Source organism: Arachis hypogaea, chromosome 12 (assembly GCF_003086295.3).
Source record: "Arachis hypogaea cultivar Tifrunner chromosome 12, arahy.Tifrunner.gnm2.J5K5, whole genome shotgun sequence".
Classification (NCBI taxonomy): domain Eukaryota; kingdom Viridiplantae; phylum Streptophyta; class Magnoliopsida; order Fabales; family Fabaceae; genus Arachis; species Arachis hypogaea.
In genome coordinates, this window is record NC_092047.1 from 119,441,840 (window position 1) to 119,459,931 (window position 18,092).

Genomic DNA, 18,092 nt, shown 5'->3' on the forward strand with positions numbered 1-18,092 from the left:
TTTATAATCAAAATAGTCCTTTAAAGTTTAAACGTAAAAAAATTATTTATAATAAAAAAGTTATTTTTGTGTTATAATATAATCTTAGTTTTTCCATACATTGTTAATGTAAAAATTTACATTGATATTTATGTAAGGAAACAAATAGTTATTGTGGCCTTATTATTGAGGTAATAATTTCTGTGGAGAAAGCAAATTAAACGGAATTATTGCCTGTGTTGAAAAATTGAAAGATAAAAACAAAATGAGGAAAGTGATCACCTAACAATTATTTAGATGTGAATATTACTGTCAACAGTCAACTCTCTCAAAAGCTTTATACTTCCTCAATAAGAAAAAGTTGACCTTAGAAGGATAGAAGGTATCAATAGGTTTTTACAAATATGGATGATAATAATAGATTATTTAGAATTAATGATAAATATGTTATACTAAAATTAAAAGATCATAATTTTAATTTCTGGTGTTAACAAAATATTTTTTTATAAATTATATATAATTAATATATTTTAAAAAAATATTATATCATTAATATATTTTAAAAAAATATTATATCAAACTTATATATATATATATATATATATATATATATACTCACCCCAGTGCATTCAAGAGATAAGAAGATTATAGTATGTTAGTGTTAGCCATAAATTTTTGTCAAAATTATTTTTTCATGATGATATAATAATATATTTATTAGTTCTATTAAGTAGTTAGTTAATGCAGAAAAAATTATGAATCCTTGGTGAATAATCATTAAATATATCTCTATACAAGTCTTTAAAAAATTTAAAAGTATATCATAACTATAATATAATAAAGAGTATTAAATAAAATTTTTGAGAGAATCTGTCGGAATTTTTTTTTTCTACTTGTGTAATACAATTGCCATATAATTATTTAACCAATTTTTTCCTTGATGAGTTTATTGAGTCTCAACTTTCAGCAGCATATATGAGAAAATAGTATTTGTATGGGTAGTCAACATAAGGCTACCATAATATTAATGTGGATTAAATAAAGTTTCATTCATATAGATATCAATAATTTATATATAATAATGTATTAGGTTTATTTTTGTGCATGCTATTGTCCACTAATAAATATTATCATTTGAAAGTCAAAATGTAAATATGGTTTGAATATTAGATTCATACCTAAATTTTAGATATAGAATTTAAAAATAAAAATATAATCACTTTTTTTATTTTTACTTTTAGATAAATTTGACAAAAAAAAATTCATAGATACCAAAAAATTCCTTTGAATTAATACAATACTTATTAACATACACCTAATATTGTCGGAAAGTTCATAGGAATAGGCTTCCTTTGTTGAAAACTATTACATGCATGAAAATCAGTTTCATATCCTCCATTAATTAGAATCAAAAGTGTTTCATCAAATCAAATGCCCATGAGCTAGGATCTTGAATCTATAAACATTAGGCCATTATTTTATGTTACTAAATAACAAAATGTGGAGTAGTATTTACTATTTAGTGACTTATCAAAAAGAAAACATCAAATTAAAGGAAAAAACAAGAAAACATACAATAATTTCACCCAAATTTAAATTTAAATTATTGTAATTTTTTTTCTCTTCATTTCACTCTTTTATTATTAATCTTTTCTATTACTACTAAATTCAATCCTATAACATAGGAGCATGTTATGTGAGTGACACTCCCTATATTATAAAATATTAGGGACCATACACCATAGCTCATGGTCACCAAGATCAAGAAGCAAAGCATAACATTTTTCTTCCTTTTCCCACTTTTTGCAGAACAAAACATGAAAAAAGAAAAAGCAAAAATCTCTGAACACAAATCATTCTTGTTTCTTTAGAGGAGTGGACAACAACAATCATTCACACAACAACCATCCCAAAATTAGCTGCCACCTTTAATCATCATGCTTAATATTACCTCTATCCTAATCACCATCCCATATCATAATTATTGGAACCTTTCCTAGTTTTCTCTCTCACAAACACAACAACTTAGGGTTTAATTGTTATATATTATAAGTATTATGATTATAAAAAAGAGTTACACTATTATATAATTAATTGCCATGAAAAATACTAGGTGGGATAAAATTACATCTAGCTAGTATTAGATAAATGAAAAATACATCTAACTATTAGGTCATAATTTTCTACATAATGACAAGATAATTCATGAGCCGGACTTTAAAAAAATCGGTAAGTAGTAACTATTTTTAAAACCGTTGCTATATGTCGGATTTGTGACTATTAAGAAAATAATTTAGAGTGAGAACACGTATCAAAATAAATAAAACCCTAAATTACAATAGTTAGTCGAGTAGTAAATTCATTCGTTAACTTAAACGAGTGTCGAGAATTTGAATTCTATCTTGTATATACAATAATTAAAATAGAGTTCAGATCACTGTCGAATCGAAAAATATCGTAGACAAAAAAAAATCCCTAAGCTACTACACATTTTTTTAAAGAAGAGAAAGAAAAAGAAGAACACACTTTCACTTCTTTTAAATGCAAAACACACTCATTATTATTATTATTGCTTCCACTTCCCTCCTTTTAACAAATATCAAAACACAAACACAAACAATCAATGCAAACATTCTCAAAACGATCAAAGATCAACATATTATCATGAACAAGCTCTTGTTCTTCACCATCATCACCACCATTATCATTGTTCTTACACCACAACAAGCATTGAGCCACCACAATGACACACATGCACTCACCCTCTTCCGCCTCCAAGCCGACATCCACGGCCACCTCCTCCCTAACTGGACCGGCGCCGACGCCTGCTCCTTGGCCGCGCCATGGCGCGGAGTTTCTTGCTCCCCAAACAACCGTGTCACCACACTCTCCCTACCTTCCCTGAACCTTAGAGGACCCTTAACACCTCTCTCCTTCCTCACTCACCTTCGCTTTCTTGATCTTCACGACAACCGTTTAAACGGCACCATTGCACCTTTGATCTCCAATTGCACCAACCTCGTGCTTCTCTATCTCTCCGGCAACGATCTCTCCGGCGAGATTCCACCGGAGATATCTTCTGTCACCGGCCTCCTCCGCCTCGACCTATCCGGCAACAACATAGGTGGCAAGGTGCATGCTAATAACGCAATTTAAATAATTTAATATATTTAACTAAATTATTATATAATAATTTTTAATTATCAATAAACTGCACGTACATTTTTACCTTTATAATTATATATATTTTTGCACAACTTAATTACGAGTCCAACTACAATTTAATTATATGATATATATTTGTTAAGTAATTAAGTAAGAAATAATTAATGTAGCTGCATTTGGCTAAGCTAAGATTATTTTGGATCAGGTTCCAAAGGAACTGTTGAATTTGACAAAGCTTCTTACTCTGAGGCTTCAAGACAATGTGCTCAGTGGCTTCATACCTGACCTTTCATCTTCCATGGAGAATCTCAGTGAACTCAACATGACCAACAATGAGTTATATGGAAAGTTACCTGACCAAATGCTCAAGAAGTTTGGTGCTGAAAGCTTCTATGGAAATGAGGGTCTCTGTGGTGCAAGCCCACTACCTGTTTGTTCATTTGCCAATGAGAATTCTCCTCCTAATTATGGTGGTGAAGATGGTCATGATGATGATTTGGGACAAACTGTTCCTTCAAATCCAAGCTCAATGCCACAAACAAGTGAGGTTGCAAGGCCAGGAACACCACACCACCATCATAAAGGGTTAAGCCCTGGTGCCATTGTAGCCATTGTTTTGGCAAATTGTGTTGCATTGGTGGTGGTAACATCTTTTCTTGTTGCTCAATGTTGTGGAAGAGAAAGAGGGTCTAATTCTGGTTCCTATGTTGGAAGTGAGAGTGGTAAGAGGAAGAGTAGTGGAAGTAGTACTAGCGGCGGCTACGGCAGTGAAAAGAACAAGAACAAGAACAGGAACAAGAACAAGAAGGTTTATGCAAATGGTGTTGTTGTTAATGGTGGTGGTGATAGTGATGGAACTAGTGGAAGTGATGGAAGTAAGCTTGTGTTCTTTGATAGGAGGAACCAGTTTGAGCTTGAGGATCTGCTAAGAGCTTCTGCTGAGATGCTTGGGAAGGGTAGTTTGGGAACTGTGTATAGGGCAGTGCTTGATGATGGTTGCACTGTTGCAGTTAAAAGGCTTAAAGATACAAACCCTTGTGTAAGGCATGAATTTGAACAATACATGGAGGTTATAGGGAGGTTGAAGCATCCAAACATTGTTAGACTCAGAGCATATTACTATGCTAAGGAAGAGAAGCTTCTTGTCTATGATTATCTCCCCAATGGAAGCCTCCATGCTCTTCTTCATGGTAACTAATTCAGTGATATTCAATTTTTGTATTAGTATCTATGTTTGTCTATATACCATGATACCATGATTATGTTACATACAAGAAATGAGAAGCTGCATATATTACTAATTAGTGTTGAAACTTGAAGACTAACACTATTGAATTCAATCCTTACTAATTAATTGTCTTGCTCTGATTATTCTTTTGGATATTGGATACTGATAGGGAACCGTGGCCCTGGAAGAATTCCATTAGATTGGACCACAAGAATAAGCTTGGTGTTAGGAGCAGCTAGAGGCCTTGCTAGGATCCATGCAGAGTATAGTTCAGCCAAAGTGCCTCATGGAAATGTGAAATCTTCCAATGTGCTTCTTGACAAGAATGGTGTTGCTTGCATCTCAGACTTTGGTTTATCCCTTCTATTGAACCCTGTTCATGCCATTGCAAGGTTGGGAGGGTACAGAGCTCCGGAACAGGCCGAACAAAAGAGGCTGTCTCAGCAGGCTGATGTGTATAGTTTTGGTGTCTTGCTTTTGGAAGTCCTAACTGGAAGGGCTCCCTCATCGGCTTACCCTTCTCCTGCTCGCCCTCGTGGTGGCCCAGATGACGAGGAAGAACTTGCTTTGGATCTTCCTAAATGGGTTCGGTCGGTCGTGAAGGAAGAGTGGACCGGTGAGGTGTTTGATCAGGAGTTATTGAGGTACAAGAACATTGAGGAGGAGCTTGTTTCAATGCTGCATGTTGGGTTGGCTTGTGTGGCGCCGCAGCCGGAGAAGAGGCCAACGATGGCAGAAGTTGCAAAGATGATTGAAGAGATCAGGGTGGAGCAATCACCCCTTGGAGAGGACTATGATGAATCAAGGAATTCACTTTCACCTTCCATTCCCACCACTGAAGATGGTATAGCTTAAGTGTTAAGAGCACTTTTTAATACCTAGTATATATAATTGATGTCATTGTAGAATTAATAGTTTAAGTAAGTAAATTTCTCTGGTTCTCTTCCTGTGGCATTGTCTCACTGCACCTTGCTTATTGGTGTTAATTTAAGTGTTCTTTGTAAAATTTGAGAGCTCTGTGGAATTCCATTGTTAAATAATGAGTTTGGGCTTTAGAATTAATTTTGCATCAGTAGTTTTTTAGACATAACCGATAAAAAATGGTGGAATGCATTGGGTTCTTGTACAATTTGAAGATATTTAAGTACTTCTTTATTGGAACCACTAAGTTAAATTCCTACTATCATTTAAGCTTAGATGCAACTTCATCCAAACTTTTTTTAATCTTTCATATGCAACTTCGAAATCAAAATCATGCAGTCTTATAATGAGCTATCATGAAAGCAGGCATGCTCAGATATAACATAACTTTCAAATTACAACTAATGAGTACCCAAATTATTAAACACAATATTTCTATGCTAATACTTTGAACTAAAGATTTTACCATCCATAATGACTAGCAAATAATAAAGTTGGATTTTGAATTAAATTACTCCAAATATGTTTACATTTATTAACAAAGGAAGCCTACTACTACTACTACTATACTACAGTACAGTACAATTCATCTAGGAATGATATACACAAGCATTCTTTTTTCTTTTCTTTTTTTTCCCTACAGAAATACATACTTAAATACAACACCATCTCAAATCCTAGGGATAGGGAACTTGAGATTTCAGCTCCAAAACACAGTTTCCATTGATTGCACCATGCACTCTGAAACTGTTGGGTCTTTTTTTTATATTTTCTTCTCGAGGCATCCATCACAGTGCTCAACTTAACGGCTCCAGCTTGCTAACTAATATAACTGAATTCGGTTGAATTAAATGTTAGCTTATTGCTCCAGTTTGGTCAACTAGCGTTCCAACTTGTTCTCCACACAAAGCCTTTGATATGTTCCCAGGCTCCAATATATTGAAAACCACAACTGTGCAAGTAAATGGGGGGAAAATATCATCAAATATATTTAATGAAATGAAAGGTCCACTTTATGTTACTTTAGTAACTATTACTCCCTCCATTCCATAAATCAATGTTATATGGAGAGAGTAACAATTAAGGTACAGACAAGTATATCACAATAGCAATGTATTGTCTTCACAATAATAAAATTCAGGCACCAAAACCTACAAAGTATACCAAAATATACTAACCAGGAATACCATTTTCCTCACAGAATGTCAGTGCTGTCATGTCCATAGGAGTGACTCCTCTTGATACCAGCTCCCTGAAGGATATGTGCTCAAAAGTGAAATTGTTGTCTCTGGAGTTGCAGTCATATACACCATCTACATTGGTACCCTTGAGAACAGCTTCAGCATTTACTGCAGAGTACAAAAAACAAAAGCAAAGATACAAGTGTTGCTTATGAGGGACAAAACAAAAGGTAATTGAAATAATAAAAACGGTAAGTTAGAAACATACGCTCTGAAGCTCTAAGAGCTGCAGCTATGTCAGTTGAGAATAGTGGATTTCCAGTGCCAAAGCCAATTCCACCAAATATAACCACTCTTCCTTTCTCAAGATGTCTGATGGCTCGGTGCCTATTGTACGGTTCAGCAAACTCTTGCATGCTGACTGAACTTTGTACACGAGTCTGAACACCCATCTTCTCTAGAGTTGATTGGAGCAATATTGAATTCATCATAGTTGCCATCATGCTGGGATAAAAGCCAGCACAACCCATTAACATGAATATTTTAAAATATAACAGGAATCAAAAGAACATCACTTTACAGGATAGCTTATTAACCAGAAAGATATAAAAAAGAGATCTTGGGAAAATTAACCAGTGACCTAAAGCCCTAAACAACCATGACAGCACCAGCCCCAATATTACCCATGTGCAAGGCTTCTATGCGTACAAAGTTAAAGATCATAACTGTTTTCGGGGAGCCCAAAAAAAATAAATAATAAAAGGCATAAACCAGATAAAACAGCATATTTTGATAGCTTGAACTGTAATAAAGGAACTAATTGTTCTACAAATTACATAATACAGATTTATTCATCACAAAATTGTAATATCCTGGCAAGTGGCAACTCAAGGAAGGTGAAGAATGGGTTTACGCAAATTGCCAGCAGCAAATGGGACAAAACGTATCCAAATAGGCGTTTGGTGCAGTTAACCTTACCCAACTTGGTATGCAGTACATCTTTCTAATCCTGTTGCAGCTACCCATGCATCCCCACAGAAGAAATTCCGACCTCCAACAACAATGGCGACCTGAAAGATCACACGGAAAGAAGCAGGCCTCAGCAAAACTGAGAAAAGTAGCAGAATACCATATTCCGAAGGACAATAATGATTTGCTCTAGTACCTCAACACCAAGGCGGGAGGCTATTGCAACTTCTCTTGAGATTAACATAGCTACCTGGAAATTAGCTCAAAGCACAAATGGTATGAGTTTCATCATAAAGCACAGACAGTTACTATAAAAAAATCATAAGGGGGGAGATAGCGATCAGGCCTCTACATCAAATAATAACTTAACATTCCATACTGTGTTTTACTTTTGAGGTACATCAAATTGTCAGAACCACAAACCTTTGGGTCAATATTGCAGGTATCAGATCCAGTAAGGGCAGCACCACTAATTTTCAGGATTACCCTTCGCCATCTAAGGTTCGACAACGCTTTGGACTTCATGTTATTCACTTGTCCTCCACTGCTTTGTGATGCCCCTCCATATCTGTGGATGAAAGGGGATTAATGCAAAATTCAAAATACTACTAGAACAAGGAAATTATCAAAGAGAAAAAACAATTCAAAGTGATAACAGTCAACATAAAATAGAAGCAGAACATATATGGCTATATGCCATGATATCATTGTAGTTGTAGCATCATCTAACATTACAACTTGAAAAGTTGGAATCACCAGTTAGCATAATCAACGCATATGTGCAACAAATCAACAATAACGTTGAAGAAATACTTCAGATTTCAGATTCAGTGAGAACCCATAGACCCCTTTTAGTAAAAAATTCTGTTCTCAATGCTGAAAATGAATAAGTAACAAGCTGGATTTTGCAAACTACAACAAGCTGCATCAGCTACCACCACAGTTGCACAGTGCATGAAACCCACAAATATCAATAATGTCTTATGTAAATCATTTAGATACAGCCAAAGTTTACTTAAATAACTAAATCTCCAAAGATCCAAATAATCAAAGAAACTATATCAATATAGCAGTATGATAGATACATGTGAAAGTGAAATAAATACATGCAACTACGGAAGTAAAATGATGGAAACAAACACGCATTTAAATGCCACTAATAAACGGGTTAGAAAAAAAAAAGTTAATCAAGCTCAGTTTTCAGATCTGGAAATCTCATAACCAACCTCTTCGGTTGCCGAGGGGAGTTCCCCGCAGTGGAGGCCACGATGGCCTTGTCCTCGTCGCCGCCGGGGAACTTCCCTGCAGAAAGCGAGTTCCCGACGATATTCTCCATGTGCTTGAACCAAGGCCAGTGGCTTGCCGTGATGCATCCGCTGCTAATTCTGTGCCTCTCGAGTTTGTACCTCTTCTTCAGATTGTCGACTTTGTTCTTGCACTGCTCCACGCTCTTCGACTGGTTCTCGCATCGCTCCGAAACCACCGCCGCCACCTCCTCCCAGTCCCTCCCCCTCAGATTCCCCCGATTCAGCTGGGTGAACTTCTCCGTGTACGCATCTAGCAAACACACGATCGCCGTGTCGCTCCACTCCTCCCTGTCTTTCCGGTACTCGGCGCCGGAGCAGGCGGATGCCGATCCGGAAGCGCTCGCGGAAAGCTTAGATCGTTTGTTGAAACCGTACGATGCATCGTTGCTGTTATTGTTGTTGCCGATCTCGTCTTGATCTTTTCTCTTCTCTGTGGTGTTGGCGTTGGCGTGGGTGGTGGTGGTGGTGTCTTCGTCGAAGGGATTGCTGTAATCCTCGGCGTCGGTGTCGGAGACAGGTTTAGGTTGTACGGCGGTTGTGGCGGCGGCGACGGCGGTTGAGTAGTTGTGGTGGTGGGACGGTGGCGCGTAGGGTTGGTGGAGGAGAGAGAAGTCGTCGTTCCGTAAGGTTTGTGTGGAATCTACCGTCACGTGGTGGTGACGGTCCCGTTAAGTGATTATTGGGAAGTGCACTACACGCGCTCTCTGTATCGTGAGGTGAGGACTGCTGATAGTCTGCGGTTACGGGCCATAATGAAACGCTGGTATCCAACCAAATTGGACATTCGGGCCCAAAGTGACAAAAAATATTCATGATCCAATAGTTTCAAAAAAATACTAATTTGGGCTAAATACTAATCTAATCTCTAACATAGTAACATTTTTTTTTGTGACTAAATAGAAAAGAAAGAAAAAAGAGACAAAACCAAATTAATTGGCTAGGGTCATATCTAAATCTATTAGATGTTGAAGCTCACTCCATGGTTGGCTCCAATTCGAGTGAATGTCCGCGACAGAAGCAGCTGCTTTAGCCATACAATCTGCAACACTATTTGCAGTCCTCTGAATTAAAAGAATAGAGACTCTCCAATTCCAATTCATAACCTCCTGAATATGCTTTGCCAAATCCCATTCCGGAATATCCTTACTAAGCATTCTTTGGTTTACCAAGAAAAGAGCTTCTAAACAGTCTGTTTCACAAATAACCTCACGAAATCCACTCTCCCAAGCAAGAAGTAAACCTCTCCAAATTGCATACAATTCAGCAAAAAGAACACTGCACACTTCGACTTTTCCAGTGCAACCTTTCAACCAACATCTATCAGGATTGCGAATAATACAACCAAAACCAGCATAGCCAGAAGGAGCAAACCAACTAGCATTTAAACATAGTAACATTTTAAACATTTTATTTTAATCCTAAAAAATTTTAAACAAATTCAATATTATATCACTTCTAAATTTAATATGAATAATGAGACAATATTAAACTCATTTAAAAAAATTTTGAAATAAAATAAAATATTAAAAATCAAATTAAAATTTAGTCCAAACATTAAAACCAAAATAATACTTTATCTATTCTAACAAATAGCAACATTATGAAATATAACAAGCACGGTGATTGAAATATGCATGCGGACAATAAAAGTATTGGGTTCGAGGAAGTACGAGTTTCTCTTGTTGGGAGGGAAGACTCCGTTTCGAAAGTTTCAATGTTTGTTATTTTAATGTTTGCTTTCTCAATGTAGTTTAATTTGTTGCATTACATAGTAAAGAGTGATGGGAAGAAAGTTAGAATAGGAAAGTTCCATTGAGTTAATGCTTCCTTCCATTAATATGACGGGTCCAATGTATGATTTATACTACTGCGACATCTGCATATGTTGGTTGGACATGCAATGTTAAATTCTTAATCAATGAAAATTATTTACCAAAACAAAACAAAATGCAACAAATTAAATTTTATATCCAATCCAATTGTAAATGTTAGTATGGCCGTATGGGCGATTATGACTAGGGCCACATCAAAGTCGAAGCCTAAGGTTCACATTGTGAATAGGCTTATTTTATTTATTATTAATTTATTATTATTGAGCATAGTTCTCTTTTTGATTAGACAATAATTTACTTGACGAAAAAACAAACCCCGATCTCCCATGTTTGATGTTGCTCGTTGAAAGATCACACCTACTCCTAAGTTCCAAGTTAACCACTTAACTCCACCATAACCATGTCACGTGCCATCCTACTTGGGAAAAGGTGGGAACCACGCAGCACTATGAACTCCCACCTGCTCCCTCTCGTATCATATCAACCCTTCCCGAATCCCTGCTTCTCTATTTTCCTTTCCCCTTCTCCACGAAACATATCTTTCTCTCTAATAGTAATAATCTAATAATGAGTCATATTTTTTCGTTATAAGAATAATTTGCAAGAATAGTTTGATAAAATATACTTTCACTTCATGTGAATTTTTAACTAACTTACTAAGTAATTTCTATATTAAATATCTTAACATAAAAAATAAATAGATAAAAAGGTTTAGTTAACATATACTATTAAACTTATTATTAAATAAAAAAATAAATATTTTATATCTTTTATGAAAAAGTTTTACTTAATAATCTTACCACATGTAATACAAAAAAATGGAAAAGGCTTATAATACTTATGTCATTTCATTTAGAGTGACACAAAAAAACAGTGTATTAAATAACAAAGTATTTTCTAATTATTAAATAATTAACAAAGTATTTTTAAATTTGTTGACATATAAGATATTTTCAAATTTAATAAAAAATAAATAATTTTTATATTTGTCAAACTACTTATGTATTTAATTTGAAATTTTGTTAAAATATTTGGATAAACACTTAAAAACTACATAAAAAAAATCTCAAAACTTGATTTCTAATTATTTTTTAAAAAACAGCTTTTGGCATTTAAAAAAGTTCCGATAGGAAATCAATAGAGTATTTGTACAATGTGTACAATGAATTGTACACATTGTATAAATACTCTATTGACTTCCTATATTTTCTTATTTAAAAAATATAAAAAATATTTATTTATTGTAAAATAATCAAACTCTAAGAAAACATTTTTAAAGATATTTCTATCGTTATAAAATTCAAAGAATATCTTTATTAGTGATTTAATAATTCAAAGATATTTTGGATGGTTTATATTTTTATTGATTATTATTCGTAATAATAATAATAAGTCGTCTTCTGAAAAAAAGAAGAGAGAAAAAGCGAGCTAGGGAAGCATTTATAGAGAGAGAGAAGCAGCAAACAACGAAGCATATTCTTCGTTCAAACTATTTTCTTTTCTTAATTCCAAATTCCAAATCAGCCAGCGCGAGCTGCTTCTTCTTTTTCTTCTTCTTCTTCGTCGTTCGCAGTTCTCGTCTTCTTCACGCAGCAGCAGCTACTCACTCTTCTTCACTCAAAACTACGAAAGATGCCGTCCAGTCACCTCCTTCTAGAAGAACCTATTCGGATGGCTTCCATCCTCGAGCCATCCAAGCCTGTTAGTTTCGATTCCTTCTTTTTTTATTTATTATTTCATGTTAATTATTTATTATTAATATCAATAATTATTACTATTTTTTTTTTTTTTTTTGCAGAGCTTCTTCCCTGCAATGACGAAGATCGTCGGAACCTTGGGACCTAAATCCCGATCCGTTGATTCCATCTCTGGTTGCCTCAAAGCTGGCATGTCTGGTATGCTCTCTTTATTCTCAAATTCTCAAATTCATGTAAATACTGTTAGTTTATTTTGATTGAAAAATGTTTATTTTTTTAATACTTGTTGATGATGATGATGGTGATTGATGATTGATGATGTTTGCAGTGGCTAGATTTGATTTTTCATGGGGTGACCCTGCGTACCACCAAGAGACTCTAGAGAATCTCAAGGCTGCTATCAAGACCACTAAGAAACTCTGTGCTGTCAGTTTCTATTTCTTTTTCTTTATTTATTGTTCCTTGTTGCTTTGCTTTGCATGAAGGATTGGATAGTTCAGTTTGTGTCATCAAGAAAAAAGAATTGGTTTTCAATACCATGTTTGGATTTTTGGTTAGCATTATCACACTCCAAACTATGATTTGAGGGGTGCAAATTGAGTAGTAATGAAGAGAGAATGTTGTATTTTGTGTTGACCAAACTATAAGACATGCACACACCCTAAGCTGAGTTACTTTTCAAAGTAAATTTTTACTCTCAAACTATGTTTTAAGCATATTTAAAAAAAATTAAAAAGTAGTTTTACTTACATTGGAACCACACTATGGTTTGCAAATTATCAAACAAAGGCACCCTAAGTGGGTTTCTTTGCAAATCATCTGTGCACGGTTTTCTTGGTTGAGTTTCAAGCTATATATATTCTTTAACGTTGTGCATGAACAACGGCAAATAACTGAGTGTTTGTTGCTGGAATGCTTCTGCCAGGTTATGCTGGACACAGTGGGTGCGGAGATGCAGGTCGTTAACAAGAGCGAAACAACTGTCTCGCTTCAGGCGGATGGGCAGGTTGTTCTAACTCCTGACCGGGGACAAGATGCCACTTCAGAGTTATTGCCCATCAATTTCGATGGACTGGCCAAGGTTAATTGATATTTACATTGTTTTGAAGGCATATTAACTTGTTTGAATGATTCATTGATTAACTGTTCACACTTTTGTTGCCTATGGAGTGTATGCTAGTCTGTGTTGTATCTGCATTTGCAATTTGTCTTTGCCTTTAGATGCCTTGTGCTGGAACTGTTTGCCTGCAGGATTTATAAATGTACACTTGCTTTTATTCTGTTCAATGCAGTGTATGTATTGGAATAAACTTTAATGTTTATTCTTATTGTTTGCAGTCTGTGAAGAAGGGTGATACTATTTTCATTGGTCAATACTTGTTCACTGGAAGTGAAACTACTTCTGTGTGGCTAGAGGTAATATAATTTCAACCCAATCAAAATTTATATCAATAGGTCCCCTTTTTCATATTATTTTCATTATCTTTCTTAAATTATTTTCCTTTACTATTTTCATGCTTTGAGTCTATAATGTGATTTTTATCAATTGAACATTAACTTTGTTGAGTTGATATTCTCTAAATCCTAAAGTAACACCTAAAACAATAGTTGCAGTTCTGCTTTCATGACAAATTCTACCTGATGCTGTGCAGGTATCTGAAGTCCGTGGGCAAGATGTTGTTTGTACCATAAAGAATACAGCAACACTGGCTGGCTCATTGTTCACTTTACATGGTTCTCAAATTCATATTGATTTGCCTACCCTCACTGAGAAAGACAAGGAGGTAATTTCTGCATTTGACTCGCCTTTTTGAATGATTCATGTATCTATCATTGCACACATCATGTTTGTCTCTGGCTCCTGACCTAAACAATATATTTCCTTAGAGTTTAGGAGCTGTTTTATTTAATTTTTTTAATCATTTGTTTATTTCAGGTTATTAGCACCTGGGGAGTCAAAAACAAAATTGATTTTCTGTCACTTTCATATACTCGTCATGCCGAAGATGTTCGCCAGGTTATTTGAGTCTGATGTCCTTTTCTTCAGTTCAGTGATTTCAAATTCATAATTGATAATCTTTCTATTGCTCAGCTTTGCTATTAACATACTTTTTTATGTTGTAATTCAGGCCCGTGAATTCCTTTCCAAATTGGGTGATCTCAGCCAGACCCAAATTTTTGCTAAGATTGAAAATGTTGAGGTGATTTTGATGTCTTCATAGTGTTAACTTTTCTCTTTTAATATATATTCTTATTGACTATGCTGATTCAATCTTATGTCTGTGTTGAAATTAGGGCCTGACCCATTTTGATGAGATTCTACGAGAAGCTGATGGTATTATCCTATCGCGTGGTAATTTGGGCATTGATCTTCCACCAGAGAAGGTTAGTTTTGCCTTTGAAATTCATTTTGTTGTTTGAATGACTCATGTTGTGGGTGTAAATAGCTATGTTTGTGGTCATGTGGATAATGCATTTGATATTTGAGTAAACTAAAACAAATGGATGCTTCCATATGTTTAAAAAAGGTTTAAAATTGTGCATCTAATGTTACAAATTTTCTTTGAACTGAACCACATTTATGATTGTTGCCTCTGCCATGCTCCTTATTGTAAATGTATAATTATATTTGCTTTGTGAATGGAAAGTCAATATTAATTAATTTTGATTTGCTTTTGTAGGTGTTCTTGTTTCAAAAATCTGCCCTATACAAGTGTAATATGGCTGGAAAACCTGCTGTACTTACACGTGTTGTGGATAGTATGACTGACAACTTAAGACCCACTCGTGCTGAAGCCACTGATGTTGCCAATGCTGTTTTGGATGGTAAGTCACCAGCTGTATGATGCCACATGTAATGATTAAGCCAATTTTTTTTGAATTTACTGATCCTATTTTTCGTGTGCTTGAAGCTGTAACTGTATTCTTCTGAATGATTTTTGGTTTCTATCTTCAGTTATAACTACTTATTGGGTTCATGTTTGTTGAATTGTTAAACAAACATACAGGCAGTGATGCAATACTTCTGGGTGCTGAGACCCTGCGTGGGTTGTACCCTATTGAGACTATTTCCACTGTTGGCAGAATTTGTTCAGAGGTAATTTCATTTCATATCTCAGTGGAATAATCAATAATACACTATGGTATGACTGACCTGAGTTCATGCAAGTAGATTTCCATGATATTAACAAGCAAAATGAGAACAATTAGAAGATTAGTTTAGTCGTTTAGATTCATTTTCAACCTTAGCACATTATAATATTAACAGAAGTCAGAACATGGATTCATTTTTCTTATTTTCTCTTACTGTCTTATGGTGATTTATCTTGTATAGCATTAGATCTGCACTACTTTTTTGCCAATTGCTTGATTGAAATCCTCTGAATCTTATGAAATGTTCTCCCGTTTTAATTGTCACTGAAAGTGTTACTGTTGGCTGATGTTTCTGCCTTTTATTTCACATCCTTATAGGCTGAGAAGGTTTTCAATCAAGACCTTTATTTTAAGAAGACAGTCAAGTATGTTGGGGAACCCATGACCCACTTGGAATCTATTGCCTCCTCTGCGGTAACTACCCATTTTGTTTCTCTTTTCAATAGAAAATTCTAATCCATGCCGTATGTGTAGGGTGGAAAAGAAGTTCTTGCTTATTGCTTTTGTGCTGTGATGGTTTGTAATATTTCATCTCTGTTGCGAATTTTTACGTTTTTAGGTGCGAGCAGCGATTAAGGTTAAGGCCTCTGTAATAATTTGCTTCACTTCATCTGGAAGGGCCGCAAGGTACTGCCTCTAAGTAATTCAGCTATGAATGTTTTCATAATTACTATCTTCACAAGTGAACTAGTCTCTCAGATTTCAGTTTCATTTGGAATTTGATCCTGTCTTCTTAATATCTTTTTTTTTTTTTTAACTTTTATGCATCTTTATGCCTGCAAAAGTTTTTGCCTAAAATTGCTATATCTACTTGTCAGATTGATTGCAAAGTATAGGCCAACAATGCCAGTTCTCTCTGTTGTGATCCCCCGACTCAAGACAAATCAGCTGAAGTGGAGCTTTAGTGGTGCCTTTGAGGTTGGATTCTTAACTTGTAACATAACTGCTATTTCTTTTAACTATTGATGGCTTTTGTTGATGCCGTTGCCTTGCCGACAGAGTGGTTGTACATATATGTATGATAATATGATAACTTTGGTGCTAAGGAATTCTAATTGGATTATTCTTCTTTGGTAGACCCAATTTTTCTGCTTCATTTTGCTAAATAACAATTTTCTTTTGCATGGGAGGGGGGAAAAAAAAGGAAATATTGTGTCTGTACTCCTTTTCCATTTCCGAAAATTATTAATTATAATAGAATTTAATTTTACCATGAGATAGTATGAGCTTCCTTTCTAATATATGATGAATTTTGTTGCAATTCTGCGTTATCTGGGCTTGAATCAATTTGTGTTACAGGCAAGGCAATCACTCATTGTAAGAGGTCTCTTTCCCATGCTTGCTGATCCTCGACATCCTGTAAGTAGTCCTTGCTCTGCAGTTATCATTGCTTCTTTAGTTGTTTCTGTTGAGTTTGTTCTGCGCGCATCCCACCTGAGGAAGTTTTCTTTCTTTGTGTGGGGGGAAGGGAAGGGAGAGCATTATTTGTTTGGATCTTGTAATTGTTTATTTAAATACAACTTTGATTGTCCTCAAGTATAGTTATGATGTAGCTTATGATTAAATTGTTGGAACATAATCTTCATTATGCATAAAATGTACACCACTAGTTATATGTTTTGTGCTATGGTGTCCATATAAATGACCTAGAATGTTATGCATGCTGTTTTATATGCACCCATCCTATGGTGACCATATTTGACTAGATTTTTATCCCATATTTTGTCTGCAGGCCGAGTCAACGAGTGCAACAAACGAGTCGATTCTTAAGGTTGCCCTTGACCATGGAAAAGCAATGGGAATTATAAAGTCGCATGATAGAGTTGTTGTTTGCCAGAAACTTGGTGATGCTTCTGTTGTTAAGATTATTGAGCTTGAAGACTAAAATTGTTTCATCCAGCTACAGTTTTAGCATTAGTTTTAGGCTTGATTTTGATGATTAAAAGTTTTTGAAAGGTGCAGATGATTCTGCCACAAGTTGAGGTTATCTCTGCTTGATTTTGATGGCTGATTTATATAACTCCATTGCATCTCAATGAAAATTGCTATATATTGTAAAACATAAAAATCAATGGGGATGTGCCCTTGATGCCAATTTTTGGATTAATATCTATAGAGGACAAAGTTGGCAAATGATTTCATTGGATGCTGTTGTTGAAGCAATGATTGTTAATTTTAATGGCTTTTATCTAGCACTAGTGGTAGAAATTATTTGAAAGATATTATAATGTTTTAGTTGATAGTATAAAATTTGAATGTAATCATAATGCACGTGTAGAATTTTTCCACATAAAAATCTAATCATGTTATTGGATTTTCAAAAATATTTCAAAGATCAAACATACTAAAATTATTATCCAACTTGTTTCATCTATTTACTGATCTTTTTTATTAGAAAAATCTTATTGAATGTCAAATAATTTGAATTTGTTCACTATGCAAAGTAGAAAGCAGCAGAAGGTTCCAACTTTGTTGTGTAGCACGAAAAAGGAACCAGAAAATGCAATTATGATGCAAACTTGCACGCTCTTAAGTGGTTTCACATTATACTGAAAAGAAAAATAGCACAATGAGTAGAAAAACAAAAAGACTTTACCTGATCCAATGACAAAGCAACAAGAATATCAAGTTTTCATCATTTTGTAGAGAATCTAGAGTTC

The 18,092-nt window shown here is 34.8% G+C and overlaps 3 protein-coding genes across 3 annotated transcripts; 2 read left to right on the forward strand and 1 right to left on the reverse strand.

Moving 5' to 3' along the window:
• Positions 1-2,501: 2,501 nt before the first annotated feature.
• LOC112728883 (leucine-rich repeat receptor-like protein kinase PXC1) lies at positions 2,502-5,434 on the forward strand. Its single transcript, XM_025779214.3, has 3 exons — positions 2,502-3,111; positions 3,350-4,334; positions 4,542-5,434. Exons 1-3 carry the CDS (start codon positions 2,521-2,523, stop codon positions 5,225-5,227), a joined length of 2,262 nt encoding a protein of 753 aa, XP_025634999.2. The 5' UTR covers positions 2,502-2,520; the 3' UTR covers positions 5,228-5,434.
• Positions 5,435-6,466: 1,032 nt separating this feature from the next.
• LOC112730730 (uncharacterized) lies at positions 6,467-9,534 on the reverse strand. Its single transcript, XM_025780791.2, has 7 exons — positions 9,495-9,534; positions 8,670-9,390; positions 7,867-8,011; positions 7,640-7,693; positions 7,453-7,544; positions 6,743-6,978; positions 6,467-6,642 (listed from the first exon to the last, which is right to left on the reverse strand). Exons 1-7 carry the CDS (start codon positions 9,532-9,534, stop codon positions 6,467-6,469), a joined length of 1,464 nt encoding a protein of 487 aa, XP_025636576.2.
• Positions 9,535-11,936: 2,402 nt separating this feature from the next.
• LOC112728884 (pyruvate kinase 1, cytosolic) lies at positions 11,937-17,624 on the forward strand. The gene is made up of 16 exons (XM_025779215.2): positions 11,937-12,283; positions 12,381-12,477; positions 12,608-12,705; positions 13,205-13,360; positions 13,618-13,695; positions 13,932-14,063; positions 14,216-14,296; positions 14,409-14,480; positions 14,575-14,664; positions 14,961-15,105; positions 15,288-15,376; positions 15,751-15,846; positions 15,992-16,059; positions 16,251-16,350; positions 16,732-16,791; positions 17,165-17,624. Exons 1-16 carry the CDS (start codon positions 12,215-12,217, stop codon positions 17,315-17,317), a joined length of 1,584 nt encoding a protein of 527 aa, XP_025635000.1. The 5' UTR covers positions 11,937-12,214; the 3' UTR covers positions 17,318-17,624.
• Positions 17,625-18,092: the final 468 nt, after the last annotated feature.